Raw genomic sequence first — 24,728 nt, forward strand, 5'->3', positions numbered from 1 at the left:
TACTATTTGCCCTCTGGCAACCAGTGAAGAAGTCCATGACATTGATGCAGGATTTTCTTAACACGGTTTCCCATCCGAGTCCATTTTCTTCGTCAGATTGGGAGTTTGGATATTTATAATCTTGGGGCACCAGCTAATGGTATTTGCAGAGCAAAATCAGTTTAGCGCTTGTTTTTCCGTAATGGCTTTGACTGCGTGGCATTGCCAGCGGCCCTGTCTTGAATGGTGGAAGGATGGCTCTAATTTGGGCTAATGGGTGACTCAGCCGTCATCATCATGTGTCCCTCAGTGGGCTGCAGATGGCTGGTGAGCCATGGGTGCAGCGGGGCCACCGTTATACACACAGCACAACACAATGCATCAAGTCAGTGACACACGCAGCCAACACTGACATTTGTAGAGCTACATATAGTGAGATGGGGGAGGGGGGGTGAGACTTGCTTAGCTATAGGTGCACAAAACACAGAGGAAAAGGTTAATCAGTGGCCAAGCTAATCGAATCATTTGTCATCAGATTAGATTAAAGCATTGAACCTCCCCTTGGGCAATCATCTAGGGAGATAGCTGCGGCACAGGTTTCAAATAGCTGTGAAATGATAATGCATGGTAAGTGACTGCTCGCTTTTGTTCAAACTCTACTTATCTGCACATGCTTGAAAATGGAGACAAGGCGAGCAAATCACCGTGGCAACTGGAACGCAGGGTGGGTGCTAGGCAGGCAGTTTTAACAGGGATGTCGGCCCTGTGTGCTGGATGCTCTGTGTGATGGGGAGGGATGGGGGGGGCATCGAACAACACGCTGGATTCCCAGTGGGGCAGCGTCTGACTGAGGCCAGGCAGGAGTGCTGCAGTGGCTAGTTTACATTCCACAGAGTCGGCTAAGCTTCACCAACCTCTGCTCAGACACGCACACACACACACACACACACACACACACACACACACACACACACACACACACACACACACACGCTGATATATTTTCAATTTCTCAGAAACATACATATTTACTTTTCCTGTATGCCCCCACGACTACAAAATTCCTATACCTCCATCAACCCATCACTACCTATAACACCCAGACACAATCATATTTCGTCTCACATCAACCATGTAGGCCGATAACAAACCACCTCATCTGTACCACCTAACCCCCGCCCCCCTCTCATCCCCAAGTAACCTAGGCAACAGCGTCAGTTTGCTGGAGGGTAGAGGAGGGAGGGAAGGTGATGGGAGCTTGCATCAGGTCAGTCCCAGGGGAGGGTCCAGCCAGTTTACAGCTGTACAGAGTGGCTTGGCTCCCCACACCCTCACCTCCCCTCAGAGACCCATTACCAGGGGTCAGATCTCTGGTCTTGGGGCGGCTCTGCGCAGGCCTCTGTGTGCAACCTGCCAAAGATCAGCTGCGTGACCTGAGTACATATGTGGGGCATGCCTGGATTGTGAGGAGGTAACTGGTGTCTGCTGCGTATCACTGGTGTATGAGCTACTGAGGGAACAAGGAGGGTAACAACAGCTGTTTTCAGGCAAAATCGAATGCATCTCAAGTATGGGGAATTGGATCTGCTTTTTTCATGCAGTTTTTATGATTTTAGGCAGCAGCATTTGCTTTATTTAACTGTAATGCAATCCAATGCAATAGCCTTCCAATAAATACTGTACTACTGTACATTTGTGTATTTGATTATTTTTGAGTCTGTATCAAAGAGATGTTGAGCCAACTGTTTTGAGGTCACAGTTGGTTATAATGTATAGTGCTTCTGTTATCTTGTCCATTGGAAAAAAATAGCACCTAACAGCATGTTGCAATACAATACTAAGGTGTTTCTGTTATATCGGATTTTTTTTTTATTAAAACACTGACAACTTAATGTAATCCACTACAGCACCACCACAAACTACAGCCTCTACTAAATTTCTACAGAGTTGAGTCAACACATCTCTGATACAGTGTCAACAAAAAATATTACAACATTCAAAAGAAGCACATATAGCAGGGCTATTACATTTTTACATTATTGGGTTGATTTAAAATGTACCAATCTTATGGTATTTTGTCCACATCCTGTATGGAAAGAGCTGTCACTAGGCCATGTATTCAATACAGTGACGTTTGAACCACAGCCTGTACAAGATGCTGTGGAAATAATTGATGGTATATTTGTTTCACAAAACTTGCAATGATCAATTGGGAGTATAATAGTCCAGTGAATTTGCATGAGCAAGTTAGGTAACGCTTTTGTCATAAGCTTATAATAGAGTGAGAGATTTTTGTGCCTGAGCAAAGATGAGATATTGAGCTGACTAAATGCAATATCAACAAAAAAGCTGCCAAAATACAGCCCACTTCAATATGGACACACTAATGAAAAATGGTGAAAACAACTGTCAAACAAGTGGTGGGCTGACAATTAAGAGTATTTTACAAGTCATCAATAAACATATCCCATGCCTCCCTCCGTCCCCCATCACTGAAATTGACTGCCAACTATTGGGAAACGCTGCATGTACTACGCGGTTGTGGGCCTTTAGGAAAGCAGAATGTGCCTCCAGTGTGTGTCTGTGTTTGGGGAGATGTATATTTTTGTGAACGTGTGCGCCTGTGCTTTGGTTGGGGCCCTGTACGTTTGAGTATGCATGGGCTCTGTGAGTCCTGTCTCACCCTGTGTCGCCCCTGGCTCTAATGGAGCCACTGGAATCAAATCAAGGCAAACTCATTACATGTCCTTTTTTTCCCAAGAAGACAGCATATAATGAGAAAGCACCAATATGGGTCGAGCAGGAGCCTGTGCCTCTTTGCTGCTGCTGCTGCTACCACAGTTACCCATGAGGTCTTTCTCTTTGTTAGTTAAGGGGAAGAGCAGGCGCAGACGTCCCTTGCTCTCTGGTTGTTAACCAGCAGTAATGACTAGGCTGTGGGGAGCCAGCCTACCAGGCCAAGACGCTGGAAACCAGTTCCCCTCTGCTGGCCTTCAGCTCACTGACAGGAAGGGGAACAGAAGCAGACTCCACAGAAGACACACTGGGAGGATCAGATCCGACAGATTGAGAATGCAGAAAGGGAGTGTAGGGGGGAGGAGATTTCTACCTCTGGAGAGACCAAGACCAAGCTAGACCATTACTGACTCCCACACAAGCACACAGGATCCAGCTAGCACCCCCCCTGTTCAGAGACCTGGAAGTAGATCAATGCTAGCTGAGCAGCGCTAAGATCAATGTGTACTTTGTACAAAATGTGCCTCGTAGGTTTTCCAGGATCATATATTCACAGGGATGTGATTAGAATTTCTAAGCCAAGCGGCTGTTTGAATTGGAGAACTTTGTAATAGGCAACGTCTTAGCTGAGGATCTTCCAACACAATCAAATAAGACTGGCTTTTATCTCAAGATACAAAATGAATTAAAAACAAGCTCTGCCTGTGGTTTTAGTACATAAAAGAAATTTGCAAGTGCATTTCACAGTTGAGTTGGTTCTATGACCTCATGTGTTTAAAAGTTTCCAGATGGTCTATGTTTATCTATGATTAGCGATCTATACACACTCATATCCTGTGTGCTGTGATAGAGTGGTATTATCGCGTTGGTTTATTGTGTTTACGTTACACATGAGCACATCAATAATTTAGCGGGAGACACACGAGCCATCTGCATTACAAGGCAATATAGCAGCAATAACACGGAATGGCCCGTTTGTCACCATGCCCATTGAATGGTCACCAGGAAAAGCAATGGGAATAACTCTTTTGTATGCCGCTTGGTAATAAATGTATGGATATGGATGTTGTATGGATAGTAATATACATTTTAATGAACCCCAAGTGCCCATAAACAATGATCAGTGTCTGGGACAAAATCCCAAAGACACAAATGCCTTTTTTTTGCCTGCAAAAGTTTTAGTTTGCAGATTCTAAGATGAAACCATCAATGCTGCCTGAGGGGTGAATTAACTGTTGAGGAAGCATTTCGTTTCTTGGCTTGGCTGCTATCGATAGGTTGCAGCAGGCATGTAGTTGTGAACCAGGGCAAAAGAGCTGGGAAAGAAGTGCAAAGACATACACAAGCAAGACTTGTATTAGCAGTTTACATCAAATTGAATATATCAAATGAAGTATTTATCACACTGTGAGTGTATCAGGGAAGATGGTAGTGCTTTTATCTTTATTATTATCAAAATGTGCTATCTACTGCCTCAGCCCAGGGCAATAGTCTCCATCCCTTTTGGTGGATTGCGGATCGAGTGCAACGTTGTGTGAAGATTCACAAACAACATCTGCAGCAGTGGCAACCAGGCACTCCCTCTGTTCCTCATTCTCCTGCCAAGTCCGCCCACGTTCCCTCTCATCTGCTCAGGCCACCATCTCTTCTTCCCCTTCCTTGCATTTTTCTGTTGCCGTTGAATTCGAGAAGACCCATTATTCGTCTGGACTGTTGACTTAGCACAGGCTGGTCCGGCACTGTGGCTTCACTTGAATGCAACTGAGCTGAGCTGACTGCAGTGCAGAAACACAATAGGCAGTGCATTATTGATTATGTTTGTGATCTAACCTTGATGCTCAGGACTACCCCCCTCCTTCCCTGTGCCCATGTATAATTTCTGCAGCAAAGGGGTGCATTTTTTCATCCCTTAATAGAAAGTTGAACTGTAAGAAATTTCCACTAACTATGGATTCGGCATTCAAGTTCAGCTCCCTCGGTTTACCCAGTGTTGGATTCTTGTTCTAGGCCTGTCAAAGGTCAGCAGGCTGAGAAAGAAAAAAAAAAAAAGAAAAAAGAAAGAATTGAGAAAGAGAGTCTGTACAAGAGTGAAAAGAGAGAGCTCTATTATAAATAGATGCCATCAATCAGGGGAATGTCCTTCATTTGGCATGCGTCAGTCCTGGAGGGAGAAATGTATATTCAATCTTGAACAATGAATGTCAATCACACCGCTTTCACCAGACACATGACAGCTGTGCGCAGTGGCTGGTTACACACTTAGAGAATAGGAGCTGCAAGCAAGTGAGGGGGTGAAAGCCCAATCATTGCACAAGGGAACTGAGTAAGCAAAAGATCTGGTACCCTCCCCAGAGAAAGATTGATGGGCTTCCCTCTGCTGTCTAGACTTGTGTCAGAACCAGTTTAAGACAACTGACAAGACGCACACAAAACATAAGAAACTACATATATGTAACATTGATGTCATGTCTGATGCGCTACTTGGCTGAGTGTCCGAGAGCACGGTGAAGGAGAGCGACACCCCCCCTACAGGATGTCTCTCGACGGATCCTCACAACCGGAATGGGAGCAGTGTGTTGTTGGTGCGTTACTGAAACAAGGATGCAGCTGCTCCCAGTTGGATCACAATGTTCAGCCAGCAGTTGAAGTGTTTAGTCTCTTCCTTCACTTTCAGCGTGTTACGAAGTTGTGTTGTGTAAACTCCTGCTCTGGCTTCACCAAGCATTAATAAGGCCTTAGCTGTGCCTGCACTGGATTGAAGGAATGACTAGAAAGAAATGCTCCTTTTTGTGGCATCGTATGATTTTATTTCTCTATTTTCCTCTGTGAGAGATGGAATAGAAAAGGAGGGATTGTTTGTGTAGGTGTGATTGCATCAGCTCAGCGTTAGCACTGCCTGGTACGCTGTGTATTGAGTTTTTTCATCTGCTGTTAATTCATGTGATTTGAGCAACAGGTCCTGCTTAGTGTCAGGGTGTGTGGTGAGGAGAGATGTGGTGGCTTTTTTCTCTGGCTCCCTTAATAGGGGACAGTGTGCCAGTATTTATCTTTAAGCACATTTAGGAGACTTCATCCCCTAGAGGTGAGGCAGGGTTTTGTTTTTCAATGAGTCTTGTGTCTATTTTATTGTCCTCTGGAGGAATGCAGAGTTGAACCATTTAGGGCCAAGCCCGAATGACTACACTAAAAAAGCCTCTGGTTATGAAAAGCCACAGAGGGAATGTTTGCACTGTAGCCTGTAATTGTCAGTTTCATTACACTCACTAACAACCAATGGTATAGCCGAGTCAAGGCTGAATGTAGTGGATGTGATTAGTGTCTCCGGCAAAGCAGAAACCCTACAGCCTGATGACAGGATTGTTTTCCTACAACACCAAAATAAACTCTTCTTGAACCGGTCAAAGGAAATCATGCCAACCATCGCTACAGTGCTATATCTCAGACAAAAAAAACTCCTTTCACATGAGGGTTTACACATGTGTTACACAATCTATACATTAACTACAAAAGACATACAAACAGGTCACATCGAGTGGAAGGAGCATCCAAGCAGAAGCTGATGGCCTGAGCAGACACACAGTGCCAGACGTAGAGCCGGAGTGGAAGAGACGGAGGAGAAGTCAGGCACACGAACGAGTACGGACCCCAAGCGGAAAACACAACCCGACAGGGACGAGGAGTTCCGTCAATATAGCTTGTGTTGTGACGCATGCAGGCTGCTGTGGTGGAGGGACAGGGAAGATGTGAGGCTCGTTAAAGAAAAATGGAAGAAAGAGAGGGCTGGTGAGCATAGGTTAGGAGGTGCAAAAATTGGAGCTGTGCCCAAGCTTTCTCATAATTTCTGTCTAATCTACAACCAAGCCCCCTGAATCCCAACGTTGCTAAGTAATTTCTCATCATTAAGTTAGGGTAAGAGTATTTTAACATTTTCAAACAATCCTGACCCAAAGCAAAGCAATTAAATGGTAAATTCAGTGCAAACTTCTGGGCGGATCCCAGTGGGTTTGGGTTTTAATGTCAAGCTCTCACAAAAATCTGCAAAGATGAGGAAGAGGAAATGGAGTTAAGAGATAGCCAGCGACCAGAATAAAGCAATAGGGAGTGGAGCAGAGTTGAGAGGAGGACAGCAGTCAGGCAGGAACGTGGCACAAAACACCCATCTCAACTTGTCAATTATTAATTTCGTAGTCTGCTTCAACATTTATTCATGCCAGTCAGCAGTCCATCACAGGGCCAATACAGACGGATTAATGCATGCAGCTGTGGGCAATTTTGAGTTTTCATTTCATCTCCCATGCACGTCTTTGGAGTGTGTGAGGAAACTGGAGCACCTGGAGGAAACTCAAAGGGAAGAGCAAACATGGAGGGTGAAGTCGATGCATAAAAGACCAGTGAGCTGAGAGTCAGGGACTTCTTGCTTGGAGGTGACATCCTGCCTATAACTGAACCACCAGGCCATTTTCTATATCTGCAGAGCTGTCTTAAAATGCATTAATGCAAAGACAAAGAGTCATTTTAAACATTTTTTTTTACGTCTTATGCAAGAATTTATTTGGTGTGGAGTGGTTTGGAGTGGTGGCATTTAAAAAGATATGGAATGGTGTGTTATTTGAAAAGTAAGGCATTTGTTTCAACAAATGTTTAATCTTATAATCAACAGCCTCCTGCATGTTCCTTTCTTGTCTTGGAATCAGCAAGATTTCAAGGCGGAGCAGAGGGTGAATAGATATGTCACCTGTCTCCCTGCTGACATGTTTTCGAAGTGTGGGGATTAAGGTCACAGAGCAAAGGAGCTAAGGGTTGAAGACAAGAGAATGGAGGTAATGTAGCAGAGAGCAATGAATCGGTGGGAGCTGTGTGTTACTGCTGTTTATAGAACTCCTCTGTATGTGTCAGAACTCGGGACCCTCTGGGAACTTTCTTCGGCTCTGTCTCTGTGTCTACAGCCGCCATCTTTCTTCCGATTACCACCTCTCTGGCTCCCACTTTTCCTACCACACTCCTGTTTTTTTATTTTTACCCTGTCTTTCTCTGTCACTGTTTTTCTTCCTTGGTGTTCTTGCTGTCTGGGCATTCTTGTGCTGTTTACTTTTCGCTCTTCCTTGTTTTTAGTCTTCCTCCACTGCTGCTGTCTGGATCTCTTCTGCCACAGCTCTCCTCTCCATTTTTTTTCTCCCCCTGGCATTGCTTTGTCATTCAAGGCTCGGCCTCTGAGAGGGCACTTTGACTTTTGCCCCTAGCCAGGGTATAATTGGAGTTAACCGCTGACTGTAAATTCTGTTGCAGAAGATAAGTGAGGTAGGGAGTGTTCAGGGGTGGGGTGCACTGCCTATTGTGTTGGAAATGTAACTTATTACGCAAGAGACCACCAATCCCCCTGCTCTAGTCAATCTTGGCTTTAATTGGGATATTGCGATAGGAGATCAGGACAATTTTTCATACTGTCTTCTTCTTTGGCTGTGTCCACTAACTGCTGGTTTCCACCTCAGATACATTCCTTCTCTGACTGTTCTCAATGCGTTGCCATTTCCTATTTTCTCCCATTACTTTCATGCCAGCCCTGTCACTTGGACTGTGGTTACACTTCAGGCCATTTCAGTGTGATTTTTTTAAAATCTGATCACAAAGAGTGTTTCATAGGTTAACATAGCTGCACATCCACACTCCACCTGGAAATGCCTATTAAATCTCCTATGGTTGTAAAAACTAAAAAATGTTATGTTTAGAACAACTTTAATGCGCGCAGTCTGCTAATACTCCTATACATTTATTGTGCTGCAACGTTTCGACCCTGCTGGGTCTTCCTCAGGCAAATTGCATTCAACAGCATATGTATAGGGCACAGACATGGTCAGCTGATCATGCATCAGCTGAGCTCATTTAAACTAATTACCAAGGCCTTGATGGGCCTAAGTACCACATTTACCATAGTCACCACATATACACAATATGCACACAGACGATGAAAAAATGAAAAAAATGGCCAAAACCCTAACTTACAAAATAACATTATGTGCTACACTATCCCACATTGACACTATTTTTCACATTGACACTATTTTTCACATTAGACCAATCCCACACACAATATCACAAGAAAAGACATTACAGAAAAGGCTTTATATCAAATTCTTCATTTAAGCCGTTTGGAGACATTGTGTTGAGGTAATAAATCCAAGAAGTTTCTCTCTGAAGAAGCCTTCTACCATGATCGCCCCCTCTTGGAGGATTCTTAAAGCAACACTATGTAATGTTTCCCTCTTCGGTCCCCCTACAGGTTGTCTCTACTCATTGGAACTACAGCTCACGCGGCTGTAGTTCCAATGAGACAACCTGTAGGGGGACCAAAGTGGGAAACGTTACATAGTGTTGCTTTAACACATTCCACCCCAACATATCTCAATGCCCTAACGTTGTGACCAGCTCGCTTAAAGTGGGCAGCTATGGAACTGCGTTCGTCCCCCGTTCTAATGCTGCTCCTATGTTCACAGATCCTCGTGCGCACGCACGAGGCTTAAATGAAGAATTTGATGTAAAGCCTTTTCTGTAATGTCTTTTCTTGTGATATTGTGTGTGGGATTGGTCTGAGGTGAAAAATAATGTCAATGTGAAAAATAGTGTCAATGTGGGATAGTGTAGCACATAATGCTATTTTGTAAGTTAGAGTTTTGGCCATTTTTTTTCTTTTTTCATTGTCTGTGTGTGTATATTGTGTATATGCAATTTTATCACTAATGGTTTTATGTGATGGCTATGGTAAAGGTGTTACTTAGGCCCATCAAGGCCTTGGTAATTAGTTTAAATGAGCTCAGCTGATCAAGGCCTTGGTAATTAGTTTAAATGAGCTCAGCTGATGTATGATCAGATGACCATGTCTGTGCCCTATGTATATGCTTGAGCCACTGTTGAATGCCATTTGCCTGAGGAAGACCCAGCAGGGTCGAAACGTTGCAGCACAATAAATGTATGGGAGTATTAGCAGAGTGCGGGCATCTCATTCTTTTCAGTTGTATCCAGCCCCTTTTTGCCCTGCACCTCACCGGTGGGGATGTGCACACTACCATTACTGCTCTAGAACACCTTTAATTCCATCTTTTTAGGTTGCTCTCATTGTGGATTGTGGCCAAATTACATAGAATTGTAATCACAATGTGAGCCTGACAACTTTCAGGTCTTGTTTCAAAGGTCTGATTGTAATCTGAGCAAAATCCATATTCAGTGGATCCAAGTGTATCACAATATGCGTCACTGCATATTCAGATGATAAAATCACACAATTTAGCACAGTGTAGAAGCAGTGAACAGTAGCTGTTCTCTCTGGCTGTCCTCTTTATTCCTCCTCCTCTCTCTCCCTCTCTTGACCACTGATTTTCTCATATCCCTTCTTTTTGCTCTCTATTTTCTCTTGTGTATTCAGTCACTCATTAGGCCACTTTAAAGTAACTGAATGAAGGTTGGCACCCTCTGTATGGGGTCATCACAGGCCCATCCACCCTCCCTCACTGCCCCCACCTTTCTAGCTCATCCCTGGCACCCCAGGCCGTGAAAGGTCAGCTGTCATCGGGACTCATTACGAAGAACAGAAACTGGAACATACTTTGTGTTGTGTGTGTTGTGTGTGTTGTGTGTGTGTGTGTGTGTGTGTGTGTGTATGTGTGTGTGTCCAAGCAGCAATATAGCTCAAGGTAGATGGATAACTCAGACCTTGAGTTTCCCCCTTTCTGTTCCTTGCAAATCTTCAACACTGCTGTGTTTAAGAGCTGTTACACACCAACCAGACAGTCGACCGTTGGCAGAAAAGGCAGTCGGACTCATCAGTCGGGTCCCCGAGGTCCAAAAAAAATGCCTCAAAACACACTGAGGCGACGCCGACTTGAGCGTACGCTCTGCGCGTGCGCGAAACGTAATACATCTCCATAGCTGCAGGCGGCGCTTCTCTGTATTGTTTCCCAGAAAATGAAAACCGGCAGCTGATAGGACGAACGTGTCATGTGGGTCTTTTTTCTCTCTCACAGCCAGACTGTCAATAGTTCACCGAAGCGTGTTTCTGAAAACATTTTAAGTGAGAAATAGGCCATACAGTTGCTGAATCTGTCTTCATTTCAGATCTACAAAGGTCAGTTTAAAAGATTTTTGTCAGATTTTGAGCGGCTCATCCGCTCGCCAATTCCAGGTGAGTCCCGACTGCCCTGTCTCTGACTGAGCATGTCGGGTCGGCCAAAATAAAGGCTGACAGCTCCTCTGACGGACAACAGCACGGAACACACCGAACAGACTTGAGTCACTGACCTCGCCAGACTGTCCAACGGCCGATTATCGGGTTGGTGTGTCAGGGCCCTAAAGTAAATGATCAATATGTAATGATGTTTAGCCCCACAATTTCAATGCAACCCTCCCAAATAAACACTTGCACCTTTTAATGCCCTTTCTGCTCCAGGCATGATAAATGCAGCTGCTTGAGTGGCATCGACTCTGGCTCGTTTCCCTTCTCCCTCAAACACACAGACACACACATACCGTTGCAGAGGCAGTTCATCACCCTCACTGACACAGTGAATTTACAATGCTGTCCTTGACCATGTCTGAGCCCCGAGATCCACCTTCACTCGTCAGGAGACAGATTGGGTTGGCAGTTGGGTCCTCTGCCCAGGTCCCTGTTTTATTTGGACATAAAAAGTAATAAACAGAGGAATGATTGGTGCTTTTTTTTTTTTTTACTGCAAATGATATGTCCCTCCATCCTAATTAAAAACTTGTTTGCATAACCGGCAGCACAAACAGCCCCCACCCCCACCCGGGCCAATGAGGTAGGTGTGTGTGTGTGTGTGTGTGTGTGTGTGTGTGTGTGTGTGTGTGGGTACCTATCTTTGTGTCACCGTGTGAGTGCACGTGCGTGTGTGAATGCGTGTGCATGTGGATTCTGCTGTCAGCGAATTCTCCACAGAGATAACCTTGAAGGAGAGGCTGTGTGCTTAGCTCTGATACTGAATGCCAAGCTGTAGCGGGCTCAGCGGTTGCATGGCTAGAACTTCTCTGAGACCTTTAGCCACTTCTGCGAGACTTAATCTCAAAGTTACGATGAGGTGGGCTGCCTTCAGTACTTTCAAGTGGAGGCCCCGCTCAGATAGTCGGTGCTCGGGGATGAAAGTGTGTGTATGTACACTGTGGCCTCCAAGTTCCCATTAAGTCAAGTGCAACCAGTACACCAATGCTGGGATAATACTTTATGTAAGTTATGATAATTTGATTAGATATAAATTAGGATGCGTCATGTGAGCACAATTTAAACCCAAAATATTAATGCTCGTGAATCTAGATTTCGACATATCTGGGCCCTCTACAAATTCAAGATAGGCTGTAAGTATGACCCGCTGAGGTTGATATTGTATTGTCCACCCACAAGCTCCATTGTGCTCATAAGCTATTCTATGTTGAAAATCAAACATCTTAAATCAAACATGTCATTTCCCAAAAAGTGTTTGATTGGATACCAAAAAGGCATTGTAAATTTTTTTCCACTTTATATTATTTCATTTTTCTTGAGTTCTGCTTTTGTAGATACTATCAACCTACACAATGGTCTAAATGCTGTTTTAAAGACTTCTTCACTCTACTAGAAGTGTCATTCTGGTGGAGAACCACTAAATCTCTCCATTTTATTTCAATTAAACGTAATTGTAAAGGTATTGACTCCAAAAAATATATCAAATATCTAGGGCTGTCCTCGACTAAAGAAATTCTTAGTCAACTAACACTTATATGATTTTGTCGATTTATCGATTAGTTGATGTAATCGACAGAGCTGTGCTCTTTGAGAGGTGGTTAAGACTAGAAAAGCACAATATAAATGTAGTTAATGAACCATCTGTAAAACTGAGTTTCTCCACAATTAATCCTGCAAAAGCACCACTTTAAATCTTGTGCTCATAAGTTTCTTGGAAATGAGTAATTAAACATGAATAAGCATAAAAAATGACTCATCAACTAAAGAAATCTTAGTCGACTAAGACCAAAACGACCGATTAGTCGACTAATTGACTAAGAGGTGGCAGCCCTACAAATATCAGCTTTTAAAAACCTCACACGTGCGTGCTTGCGTGCGTGCATGCGTCAGTCAGACGTTTGCTGATAGTCATATTGATAAAGAAAAAAAAAATAAGACTCAAAATGTAATCGTAATGTTGTTTTTTGAATGCAAATGGCAGGAAACAAGGGAGAAAACATTCAAGGTTGCAAGCCTCCCTGAAGCATTTGTGTTGTTCTTCCCTGTTGCTGCAGCTTTTTGGACTAAATACATTAGGATCCATTTTAAGTGACATCCACTGATTCATTTTTTTTTGTCTTTGTTAGATCTACTATGTAGTGTCTTTGGTTCTGGCACTTGAAATGTGTCAACCCCTGTGTTCCCTACATTAGTGTGATCCATTACTTGGGAACTGGGGTAGAGGCTGAAAGGTCGCCAGATTGAACCTCCAGACCAGCTGAGAAAATAGCCGGAAAGGCTGCTCAGTGGCTATTTGTAGGAAACTGTGGCCGCACCAGGCAGCTATCAGGTGAAAATAAGTGTAGCTTTATGGCTATAAAGAAGGCTGTTTCGCAAGAACAGCTTGCTCAGCAAACCATCCCTGGATAAATAATTACAATTAGAAATTGCTGCCAGAGTCAGAGTTGATATTTCCTTTGCTGCATTTCTGTAGTCCAAACACCTGCAAGCTGCCCCCTCCGTTGTGCTCATAAGCTGATAATGAGATTCAGACATCTCAAATCAAACTGGTCATATACTGGGATTGAAAATGTATTTCAAACACTTTTGACAGTATCAACACGAAAATATAACTCCTGTCCAATCTTACATTTTTTTCCTTTGGTATCCTTTCAATGCTACATTGCATTTATTCCTGATCTTCTCCTACCTGTCTGTTTTCCAGACACACACATCACATCTCTGCCACTATGCTACATGCCATAACATGTAATACATCTAAGGGCGCAGAGCAAAGTGCAGAGTAAAGCGCAGCACAGGTATTTGTCTTCGAAGGTGGCAAGGAAGCTATTTCCCATTGCTAGGTAACGATAGCTGTTATCTCATTGGTTGCGCTTTCAAAAGGTCAGCAGCAACTAGGTTAAGTTGAAATAATTTGAATTTGAGCGCAGCTCATAGTTGGGCGGCACCGCTCTCCCCATAGGAAATCTATGGAACGGCCAGCGCAAAGTGGTTTTGCCGCCTATCACGTGTAGGCGGTTTTAGGGTTGTTTTAGGTAGCAACACATACTAATACACCCTCCTGCACCAACATGGATGAGAAGTGACATATATGGTATAAATGCAGTCCCTTCCAGTTGTCCCCGAGCTGGAGTGGTTGTGTTGGTGTAATAGAAGCCGTCCTCAGCCGAGCTCCATGCATAATTCAACAGTGGACCTCATCGCGGTGCTTATTGCCTGGAGACCGGAGCCGCTGATGGATGACCTCTGCTGTGGCTTGAGTCACGTTGAAGATTAACCAGCAGGACTGAAAACAGGTCATCTCTGCTGACCCCTCAGGCTCCTGCATGTTGCTGCAGCACACAGGCATTTTGTGACAGCGGTGACAGTCCGCCCCGCAGTGCCACATGTACCACGCCAGCCTTTACCGGCCGAGCAGCCCCTTTGGTTGCCGCGACAGCTAGGTGAAGGGCATTGTGGGCGAGCGATGATGTTTGAAATGCAAGGTCGAGAAGAAGATTTGGGGAGCGAGCGTGAAGGTGGAGCAGCCCATTAATTAACAGAATTCCTTCCATTTATAAAGTAGGAAGACTGCGCATTCAAAAGGAAGCTGTGACATATTTCATTTTGTCCGTAGTAGCCAAGACCTCGCAATCATGTTTGCATTTGACTGGGAAGATGAGGAAGGAGGGGCTTGGTGGAAGAAAGTGGAATAAAAAAATAAAAAAAAGAGCCAATGGCCAATTTCTCTAAAATCCCACTGTCAGCATATCTGTCCCACAGTCCAACTTAGAAATGATTGTGCCATAGTAGGGAACTTTAATTTATTTATTTAACTGACATTATTATAATTTCCATTATTTAGGACCCCGGTTCGTGGTGACTCGAGGGCAAATGTGAGAGGTTTGAGAAAATGCAAAAATCTCCAGCGCTCGGTCCCACCCAGTAATATCTCTTATGAAATATTACACTACCAGATCTTCATCGGTGGAATAAATTGTAGTAGAGTATAATTTTCTCTCTAATCAGGCCACATTCTGCTGACACAGGACTCAATAGAGGTCTCCTTGTTCTTTTAGTTAGAAAACACAGCGATCTATGAATGTGTTTCTTCTCTCCTTTGCCACTGCATCACAGCCAAGGCTAAACGTTGAAAAGAAACGGTTAAACCTTCTTCACTCATTTTCTGAAGCCATTCATTGGATTTGATAATTGTCATAATATGCAGTTAGGTAAGATGGCTTTAATTTTAAAACGGAATTAACAGATTAATCCTGCAGATTGATACCCTCTGAAGTCGAGTACATCTCTTTAATAATGATTATTGGGTGCTTCCAGTATTTAATTGCAGGCAGTTGATCTCAGGTTCTGTTACCTAACCTCTACACACTGAGATAAGGTCACATTACTCAGAGAGCACACACTGTTCTAAAACCTTTACTCAAACTGTAGGGTGAATTTGCTTTGGCTATTAATGTTGCTAGACTGTGTAACAGTTTCACCAAAAGTGTGAGGTCAGCAGACTCTGAAAATGCTGCTATTTCTAACAATCAAAAACCAACATTTATGACCTTTAGTGTGACGGATGTGTTTTTCTGTGTGCTTGGTCTTTTACCTTTGATTACGCTGATCCTTTTTTTTACATTGTAAAATGATGTTAATGAATTTTAAGGCTATTAAAGTGGTGCTCAAGCAATTTAGTAATCAAAATCAAAGCAGCAAAGGTGAGATATTCTGACTTTTAGTCCCCAGTATGAGTGAAGCTTCAGAAATGCTAGACCCTACAATTCCCAGTTTTTCATTAGACCTTCCCTCAAGTCACAAGCCAAATTGGAGACAAACAATTGATGACAGCATCAGTGCCCTGATGACATCATCAGCGCTGGTAAATAAAACTTTTACTGCATGTGTTATAGTCTGGTGTATAGCACATTTTAGCTTTTACCTATGTGTTATCTGAATTGATATCACTGACAACCAGTGTCCCAGGTAGGCCATTAACTGCAAGGACTTCATGGTAATTTCTGTTAATATGCCATACATATATTACCAGCTCAGCTTGATGTTCAAGTATAAGCCAAACAACTAGCTAGAAGTGTTATCTCAAAAAAATTCCCATATCCTATTTGGTAGCAGTTGCCTGCCTCATCCAACAGTTTAATATTTATCAGTTTTAGTCTACTGAGCACAAACCTCATTATGGCTCCTCAAACACAGTGACAAGGGTTTTTGTAGCCTGCCTTTTAGTAAAGTCCCAGTGGTGCAATAGCTGGTGGAGTACTACCCTCTTGCAGCTCTTTTTAAAAAAATAAATAAAACACAGCTCAGCACATCTTTGTGCTGCATGCATAAAGAAGAGTCACCTTTGTGTCAGCCTAGGTTAGTCACAACAGAAGCACTGGCAAGGAAGTAATGTCTGCACAGATTTCAATAATCCCAAATCATTCAATAAGAAATAAAGGAGAATAGTCTGCACCTCATTGTTCCAGTGATCTCAGCTCAGCTGCTACATTCTGGGCAGTTTGCGCCAGCGAAGCATGAACAGTCTCTATGATATTACAGCATGGCACCATACGTCCTACCTATTAACCATGCTGTCATGGTAAACATGAGTTACTGTTAACCTACTTCTGTGCTGCCAGGCGAACCCCAGCAGGAACACTTTCCTCTGTCTTGAACACTCACAGGCAGAGGCACCAGTGTTCCTGCGACATGTCAATCAACCGCACCCCACCATTGCCAATCACATGAAGTCTGAGATGCTTGCCATTATTCCAGCACGCTGTGGTACACACTCAGAGATGATAGCACACATACACACACACTTGGATGTTGTGTGCACCGACACACCTGCCAGTCTTCATCCCATCACACGACTAGTCTCAGTTGCGTGGCAGGGCTTTGTTGGGGAGTTGACAGCGAAGGTTGCTTCGTAAACCCGGCACGCGACGATCTCATCTCCCCCGCTGCTTTGGGATGAAGGGAAGTGATGATTCAGGGATTTTTTTCTTTTCCTCTGCTCCAGTGAGCTCACCGTATCACCTTGACAATGTTGCATTCTGTCACGGAGGCTATGGGGATGGCAGCGAGCATTTGGGAAGGAGGAAAATGCTCGTGGAGAACTTTGTGGGTTTTAGCTGTCTCCAAACAAATCCATTAACTGACAGGCTTAGTCATGCCTTAACTTACAGTGAGAGAGAAAGTGTTGGAAGTGGGTTGTGTTAGGATGTGGTTGAAGATGCGGTATAGGATGTTGAGGAAATAACAGATGTATTCTTGGTACTGCGTGCGTGCGTGCGTGAGTGAGTGAGTGCGTGCGTGTGTGTGTAATGTGAATGCAGGCAGGACTTGTAAAGTTAAACATCCTTGTCCTGCCTCAACAGCAATGCAGCATAGCTCAGGGACTGCACATCGCTATGTAAATGCAAATTGCAGTGTCATGCTGATCAGTCCTGTAGGCTGCTGAGACAGGGTTGTGTCGGTCTGTCTGCCCTGTTCTGTGCTCTCTGTTTCTGTGTGGCACTATATGAGGCATGTGTCATGCTTGGCTCTCCTCTTCAGGAGTATTTGTCAATCTGGTTTGCTGGCCTAGCTCTTTTCTGATTTGAATTTGCTTCTGTTTAACCAACAAGCACATAAAGTATTTGCAAGACAAAACAATAAGCTCAACTAATTCCCATGTCTTTCTTTGTTTTTACAGGAAACAACTCCAATAAAAGAATCCTGTGGGACTGGAAGGAAACAGCAAGACGGTGTGGGACAAGCTGGTCAACACAGAGCTGGGTGGAAGGGAGGAGTCACCAAATGGGACATTGAAACACAGACATCAGAGCATGCTAGCCATGCTTTAGCACACGCAGGAAAGGCTGGTTGATCGCTGGAGAAACACCTGCTGCCTTTTCTTAAACACCCCTGAGCCACAAACACACGCATCTCCCGCTCATCTGTCATTTTCTGTACACCATCCCTGCAAAGATGCCGATGCCAAGGGTGGCGCTGTGGCACTTGTGGTGACGGGGCACAGAGTGTGTGTGCACATCCGGCAGGCAGGCCGGTGGGTCGGTGGGTGTACAGGCACACCAAGAGGCATTTCTGGGTGGGCAAGGTTGCACCATGCGGCCCTGGGCGGGTTCATGGCGTTGGATTACCCTGGTGCTGTTGGCCTGGGGCACGCTCCTTTTCTACATCGGTGGCCACTTGGTGAGGGATAGCGAACACCCAGAGCGGTCCAGCCGGGAGCTCTCCAAGATCTTGGCCAAGCTAGAGCGGCTTAAGCAGCAGAATGAAGACCTGCGGCGCATGGCCGAATCGCTCAGGTAACAACAAGCTGGTTTTTAGAAACTGAGTGGATTGACTGTAACAACACCAAATGTTCTTTTCCTAAAATGATTGTTTAAATGGGTATAAGTATTCTGTTTATGTGGTTACAGAAATCACATCCTAGTTTCAGATAACTGGATAAGCCCATACCTGGCTTTAAGAAACCTGAATACACTAGCTGGATTACTGTGATTGAAACCAGTATACGGCATGTGAGTCCAGGCAGCCAGAAACCAAAGAGGGTTCATCGTCAACCACTGAGGTGACTCAGTCGGTGCAGAAATAATAGTGTGGCCTAGATGTCGAGGAGTGAAAATTACCTGCACGCAGACGGAGTTCAGAAACCTGGACACTGTTAAAATCCTATATGAATTACCAGGTTTCTCCTTCTATTCCCATGTAAACACCATATCCCACATATGATCAAAACAAAGAACATCCATATTCAAGTAAACGTAATGAAAGTTAAGCAAGGTATTTTAGAAACAAACCTCACCAACAGGAATAGCTGAATCACTATCTTCCTTTTCCATTATAATCTACAGGTCAGCATATCCTTCTCCTTGGCTCTGGCAAGGTCCTGCTTGGGCCAGTCGATGTAACATCACATTTTGAGTGCTTTGGTAAAATGCATCAGTTCCCAGAATTTTGTCACTACTGGATCTGTGGATCTAAGGTTTTTGCGCAAAAGCACAATTGAGCAAACAAATGTAATTAGAGCTGCAACGATTAATCGATTAGTTGTCAACTTTTAAATTAATCGGCAACTATTTTGATAATCGATAAAAACTCTTTCATCTTGGGCAATAATCAACAGATTAATCGACTATGAAAATAATCGTTAGTTGCAGCCCTAAATGTAATGTGCCACTTTTGTTTGCCAGGTCAGTATACTTTTGTTTTTGAAGTTAGAAAAAAAAACTATGGTGCAATGCATCATTCCCTTAAGTTTCTGCAAAGTCCAGCAATTAAGTATGGCTTCCAGCTCCCTGGTAGTCTAATCAGAGTAATTTTACAAATCCCAGAATGTGGCGATGAGATGATTGTTTCTTTAGTTTTTTTGTGAAAATGTAATCAGCATATGATTAAATCAGCATATTGTGCCCCGTACAGTTAAACAAATGTTGCTGCAAAGTTTCATCAAAAGCTGATCAGTGGAGGTGGAGATACTGTGTGTGACAGACAGATGGATGGACTGTCACACACCTCACCAGATTTTATTGTGTTATTTTGGCAGACAATAGCACATTGTACGACCCCATTAACCACAAAGCATCATTCACACATTCAAGCTATGAGTAATAGAGAGACAGATGGTTCTGCTCTCATCTCCGCATGCTGACAGCATTTCTCTTCGCACACAAACTCTGGGTCTGTACATGGGTGTGTACGTCCGACTGAGTGTGCATGCATGTGCAGGGAATGCTGGAGTGTGTCCTGGTGTGCGTCATATTACAAGGAATTCGAGCTTCAGATGTTGCCATTGCTGCTCTTCTGTGATATTCAGATTCCCTTTGATGCAGGGCCCCTTATCGGCGCACACAAACATAAAAACACAAGCACACACGTTGCTTCAGACAGCTGGTCCCTGATTAAATCCCTTGCTTTTGTAATTATTCAAAATTGGCTCAGAAACAAAGGTGTAATTCATGAGATAAAAAACAAGTGCAGCTTTCAGTCGACCAGTGTCCAGATGGGTCCCCGACACACTGCACGCTTGTTGCTTGTTATTGAGTTCAGTTGTTGATCTGGGACCGAGGCCTCCACAGTTGTTCACTGGGGCAGCACTACAATGCCTTCTCAAGTCCCTCTAAGCTTCTGCTTCAGCTAAGGATCCAGCACAGCAAGCCAAAAGCAGGCAACTGGCTTTCTGAGGTTAAGCTTTGTGAGCTATCGACAGAGACGGGTTGGGTTGTCCTCTTTTCAATTTTGTGTCTTTCTGTGTGTGTGTGTGTGTGTGTGTGTGTGTGTGTGCATGCGTGTGTGCGCAGTGGTCAGATACAGGCCCAGGAGTGAACTGCACCTCCCTGTAGTGTCTCTTATCCTTATATTAGAGCCCTAATTGACGCAAAGAGGCTGTTAGTGAGCTGCCCATCATTCCTGCCACAGCCCCTCCCTTCTCCGTTCATTGCCTCCTCCTGTTCCTCGTTTTGCTCCTTCTTCACCTCCCTCCTCCCTCTTATTCCACTACCAAACTGCTGACAGAGGCATGGAGCCGAGCCAGACTCCAGCTTGCAGGTTGTCACAGACTGACTGACTATGTAACAACTCAATAGCTCACTTATCGACTAGCTCAACGCACGCCTAACCCAATTCACTGACATGCACGTTCTGCAGATTTGGACTGAAAACATGAATCTCTGAATGTTGCACAAGAAGCAGAACCGGTTCTTTGCAAGCATCACGCTGACATTAGACAATAAAGGTTTCATTCAAAGTACCTAACCTTCACATTACTGCATTTGTTTTTTATGAGTAGCCTCAGAGAGATTTAAACCCATAAAACTGACATTATTACACCTTTGTGTTGAGTTGTTGCGCAGTAGAAACCCAACTGCATTGAGACTGATTTATAGTTCAGTAGGATTTAACTTGGTTACTGTCATCATCACACCACAACAGCACTAGATGGATGTGTAATGCATTATTGGGCAGTGTTGTGCATTCATTATATACCAGGAGGGATCTTGTTTACATTGTCTCGTTCGCTTTATGATGGAGAGTGATAGTCTTGCTGAAGCAGTGTGCATTGGATATTGATTTTCTTGATCAGAAATTTCAAATTTGTGTAGCATCACTGAGAGGAGGACGATACTTAGTTATGCAACCTGCTAAATGGATACTTCACACACTACTTATCACGGTTTACCTATTTTTGATGAACTCTCCATAATTTTTAGAATTAGAATTGTCATGTGAAATCAATCAATCTATCAACTACTGCTCACATTCAAATTAGTATCACCTGGCTGGCCCACTGATTCAGTCCAGTGGCTCGGTTATTCAGGCCATTCCTGAGAGACTTGAGTGACAGGCGGCATGCCAACCTACCAATCACCCAGCAGCATTAATGAGAGGTGAGCACGAGGTCGAGTTGCTCAGTCTGCCTGGCTCCGCCCTCTCTGCAGCTGTCAGTCACCTCGGGCACGAAGCCACGGCTCCTGTGGAGACAATGACACGCGCCTGCCTGATGGTGTGACATCGGCGGGATGGAGGGGTGAGAGTGACAGCTGGGCTGAGCGATGAGGACCTGATCGATCCCCCAGGCATGCCAACAGAGGGATGGAGGGAGGGAGGGGGCGATGCAGAGGAGGCCAAGAGGAGGGAAGCATGATGGATGGCGTGAGGACTGCACTAAGTAAAGAGCAGCAAGGAGGAAATGGAAAATGAGGAATGAGGGGATGAGAAGAGTTGTGGAGGCTGCAGTCATTGCACTCAAATCTTGTCTACATGTGTTACTTTTTGCATATGTCTTAGCTTATGCCTTTTTTGGGTCTCTATCTTTCACGTAAAATAAAAATGCAAATGCAAACTTAAAAAATAGTTTGGTGTAGTGAAGCCACTGTCCACGCATGTACAAGAAGGCCTTGATTAATTTATCCTGTAATGGTTTTAACCCAGTGCAGCCCCACCAAACAAATTCTGCAGCTGCTTCACGACCTGAACTCCCATAGATCCTGCCGTCGCTCAGGCACGGCGAGTGAAGGTTTACTACCACATACACTAGCCCTATTGTGCAAGCTGTCTGTGGTCAGGACATCTCTGTCAAGTACGGCTCGGATAGGAGCTGGCTCGCTCTGGGTGTACTGAGGCGTTGAAGCATTCAAAGCAAGAATGCACCATTCAGAATCAGTTTACTTGGAATTATACTGTTCAGTCAGTGGACATAACATGGAGACAGCAAAGGAAGGAGACGTCAAGGCAAGATTAACTGATTCGACACAATGCAGAAATATTTGCACAAACAACTGATATACATAATTACTATAGTACATATACAATGCAGTATTATACAGTCATACAATTACTGTTCCTATCATGTCTTCAAACAGGTCTTTCAAACCAATTCTGAGCAGCGGTAGCGGGTTTTCATGGTAATGACCAACCCTTTCCACACATTTATAGTGTTTACTTGTGTTTTCCCACTGGCACATTCCTGTGGTTTAATAAGCTTGACTTATTGGAGTCAAGTGGTTTTGTTTAACACACAGTGAGTTTAAAAGCTGGAGCATGTCAGTCCCGTCTTTGATGCATCACAGTGTGGTCATTCACACATACGCACACGTACAGTATATATATAGCTTTTTTTTCCACCCAGGGAGAGAATGAGGAGAGAAGAGAGAGTGCAACATAGGAAGGTATGCAGACTATGGGAACAAAGTTTCCTCTTAATGTTTTCCTCTTAAAGGCAAATTGTGTTAATGTAGCATGCTTTCATCTACACCTCCCAGAATACTTTACATCTCCATCCATATGTATGGATTTCCAGGTCAGCACATACAGAAGGTTTTCTTTTGAAGTCAAGCAGATTATATTCAATCTAACCACGGAAACATATATGCGCTGCAGTGCCACCTAGGCCTCCACTGTTCAAACTGCTCCGCCCGGCTCTGATCACCCTGTGAACTCCATGGTTATCAGGTGCAGGGGAAGGAGGCAATGGAGCGACAGCTGGGGCAGCATTTCGGAGGAAACTGGGTTGCATGCTGAACCTCACCTGCTTTCCGACTCAGTGCTTAGTGCCGGTGGGGCTCATCACCCCACGCTTTCATAGCTTTAGTCTTTCGCTCCACAGTATTTCCCCCCCACCTTTCTGCCCTGTCTCCCCCGAGCCAGAGTTTTTCTCATCTGTTAGCTCTCCTGTATCGTTTGATTAAGACACTGTCAAATCCAGCTGCCTTGTCTCGTCTCCGCTTCAGGTCCTCTAGAGGTACCGTCAGGGATCATTTGTGTATTTGTGTACAGTATTTGCCTCCTTCCTGTGTGTGTGTCTGTGGGTTTTGATACCGCTGAGTGTTTGGATATATTTTATATCTACATATCTTGTTTGGGGATGCTTGTGGTTTGCCTGCACCAGTATTGTGTCTCAGCAGCAGCTTTGGAGCATGTTAGCTAACCTCTGTATCACGTCTCTACTTATTAGCCTGTGCTGGTCTGGCCTATTTCTTCTGCCTTGTTCAAGTATGTATCATGTTGCTTTATGTTACAGTTTTAGCAGCACTTAAAACCCCTGGGAAATGATGTCACTTAGGAAATAGGCCTACTTCCTGTACAATTGTGTGACAAGCCGGTTAGGGTGTGGCCTTTGGGAGATCCTGTTGAATATTGTTTGAACAGACTTAGCTGTGGGAATAGACAGCAGAGTTGATACTTGGAAAGGAAATGCACCTGGGTCTTATTTCAAAAGATCTGTGTCAGGCAGCTGGAATTGGCATTTACAGATTTCACAGAGAAAGGGTGCATTAATTTAAGACTTACATATAAATACCCATGATGCAAAGGTATTCTTGTCCATCACACGGTTACATAATGTAGAAGTTAACATATCCATCCTTTTCTCTTGTTATTTCCATTGCTTTGAAGCACAATGCTCAGTTAGTGCTCAGTGAAGTAGGAGGACAGGGCTTCTCAGGGACCGAGGCTTGAACAGCAAGAAGGGCTGTTGCAACTTTAAAAGTCTCATCTTTATGCCTGCCAGCGACTGATGTTCCTCACTCAGGGAGCAAATTGAGTTTGCATGCCTTGATGACTAATTAACATGGCCTTTGCAGTACTTCGCCAATGCCCCTGTGCATTCATACATATTCCATTTTTAATAGTTTTATGTAGAGGAATTGATTTGGTATAATGTCAGTGGCAGGTCTTTTTTTCTCCTCAACTGATTTGAAATCATTTGTGTTTTTCATTACATGCATGCAGTAGTTATTAATAGCTTATCGACACGGAGCTGTGAAAATGTTTTATATATTTGTATTTATTAGGGAGCCATAATTGACACTAGAAACATACACTTTTTAACACAGACCATTTACATATATGCATTTGAAAATAGCTTATTAATTATTATAATGTGCAATGCGTTAAATGGAGTGAAAGACTGCCCAAACATCATTTCAACTATAATGAGCAGTTAGCAAGATTATCAGCTGTTAATTTGCCACGCTCTTTAAATATGATGCTTTTGAGCACAAATCTCTGTCATGCATGCTCACATTGGCCACTGCAGCACCAATCAGCATACAGTATGTACAATAATGTAAGGGGATTTCCAGTTTGGCTGTTGTTAAATGGTCAAAGGACAGCAACAAATTATGTTTAATCTGTTGACTGCACTTTAATAGCTTTGATGTAGTTGTGTTTTTTGGAATTTCGACTCATGTATTAAACCTTCTCACTGCTTCTCCAAACCCCTGCACATCGTTAATGACTATTAAAACTAGGTGCTGTAAATATAAAATGAAGCCGAATCCTGCAAATGTGTGGCCTGCAC

General features: G+C 43.8%; 1 protein-coding gene across 3 annotated transcripts in view; it reads left to right on the plus strand.

Moving 5' to 3' along the window:
* Window positions 1–24,728, plus strand: part of fut8b (fucosyltransferase 8b (alpha (1,6) fucosyltransferase)) — an 88,872-nt gene that overhangs the window by 34,808 nt on the left and 29,336 nt on the right. For all 3 annotated transcript variants that reach the window (XM_031321800.2, XM_031321803.2, XM_031321802.2), the window contains exon 2: window positions 17,619–18,234. In XM_031321800.2, coding sequence (XP_031177660.1) covers window positions 18,032–18,234 — 203 coding nt within the window. In that variant the 5' untranslated portion in view covers window positions 17,619–18,031. The remainder of the gene's footprint in view (window positions 1–17,618; window positions 18,235–24,728) is intronic.

Source organism: Sander lucioperca, chromosome 19, assembly GCF_008315115.2.
Source record: "Sander lucioperca isolate FBNREF2018 chromosome 19, SLUC_FBN_1.2, whole genome shotgun sequence".
In the NCBI taxonomy this organism is placed as follows: domain Eukaryota; kingdom Metazoa; phylum Chordata; class Actinopteri; order Perciformes; family Percidae; genus Sander; species Sander lucioperca.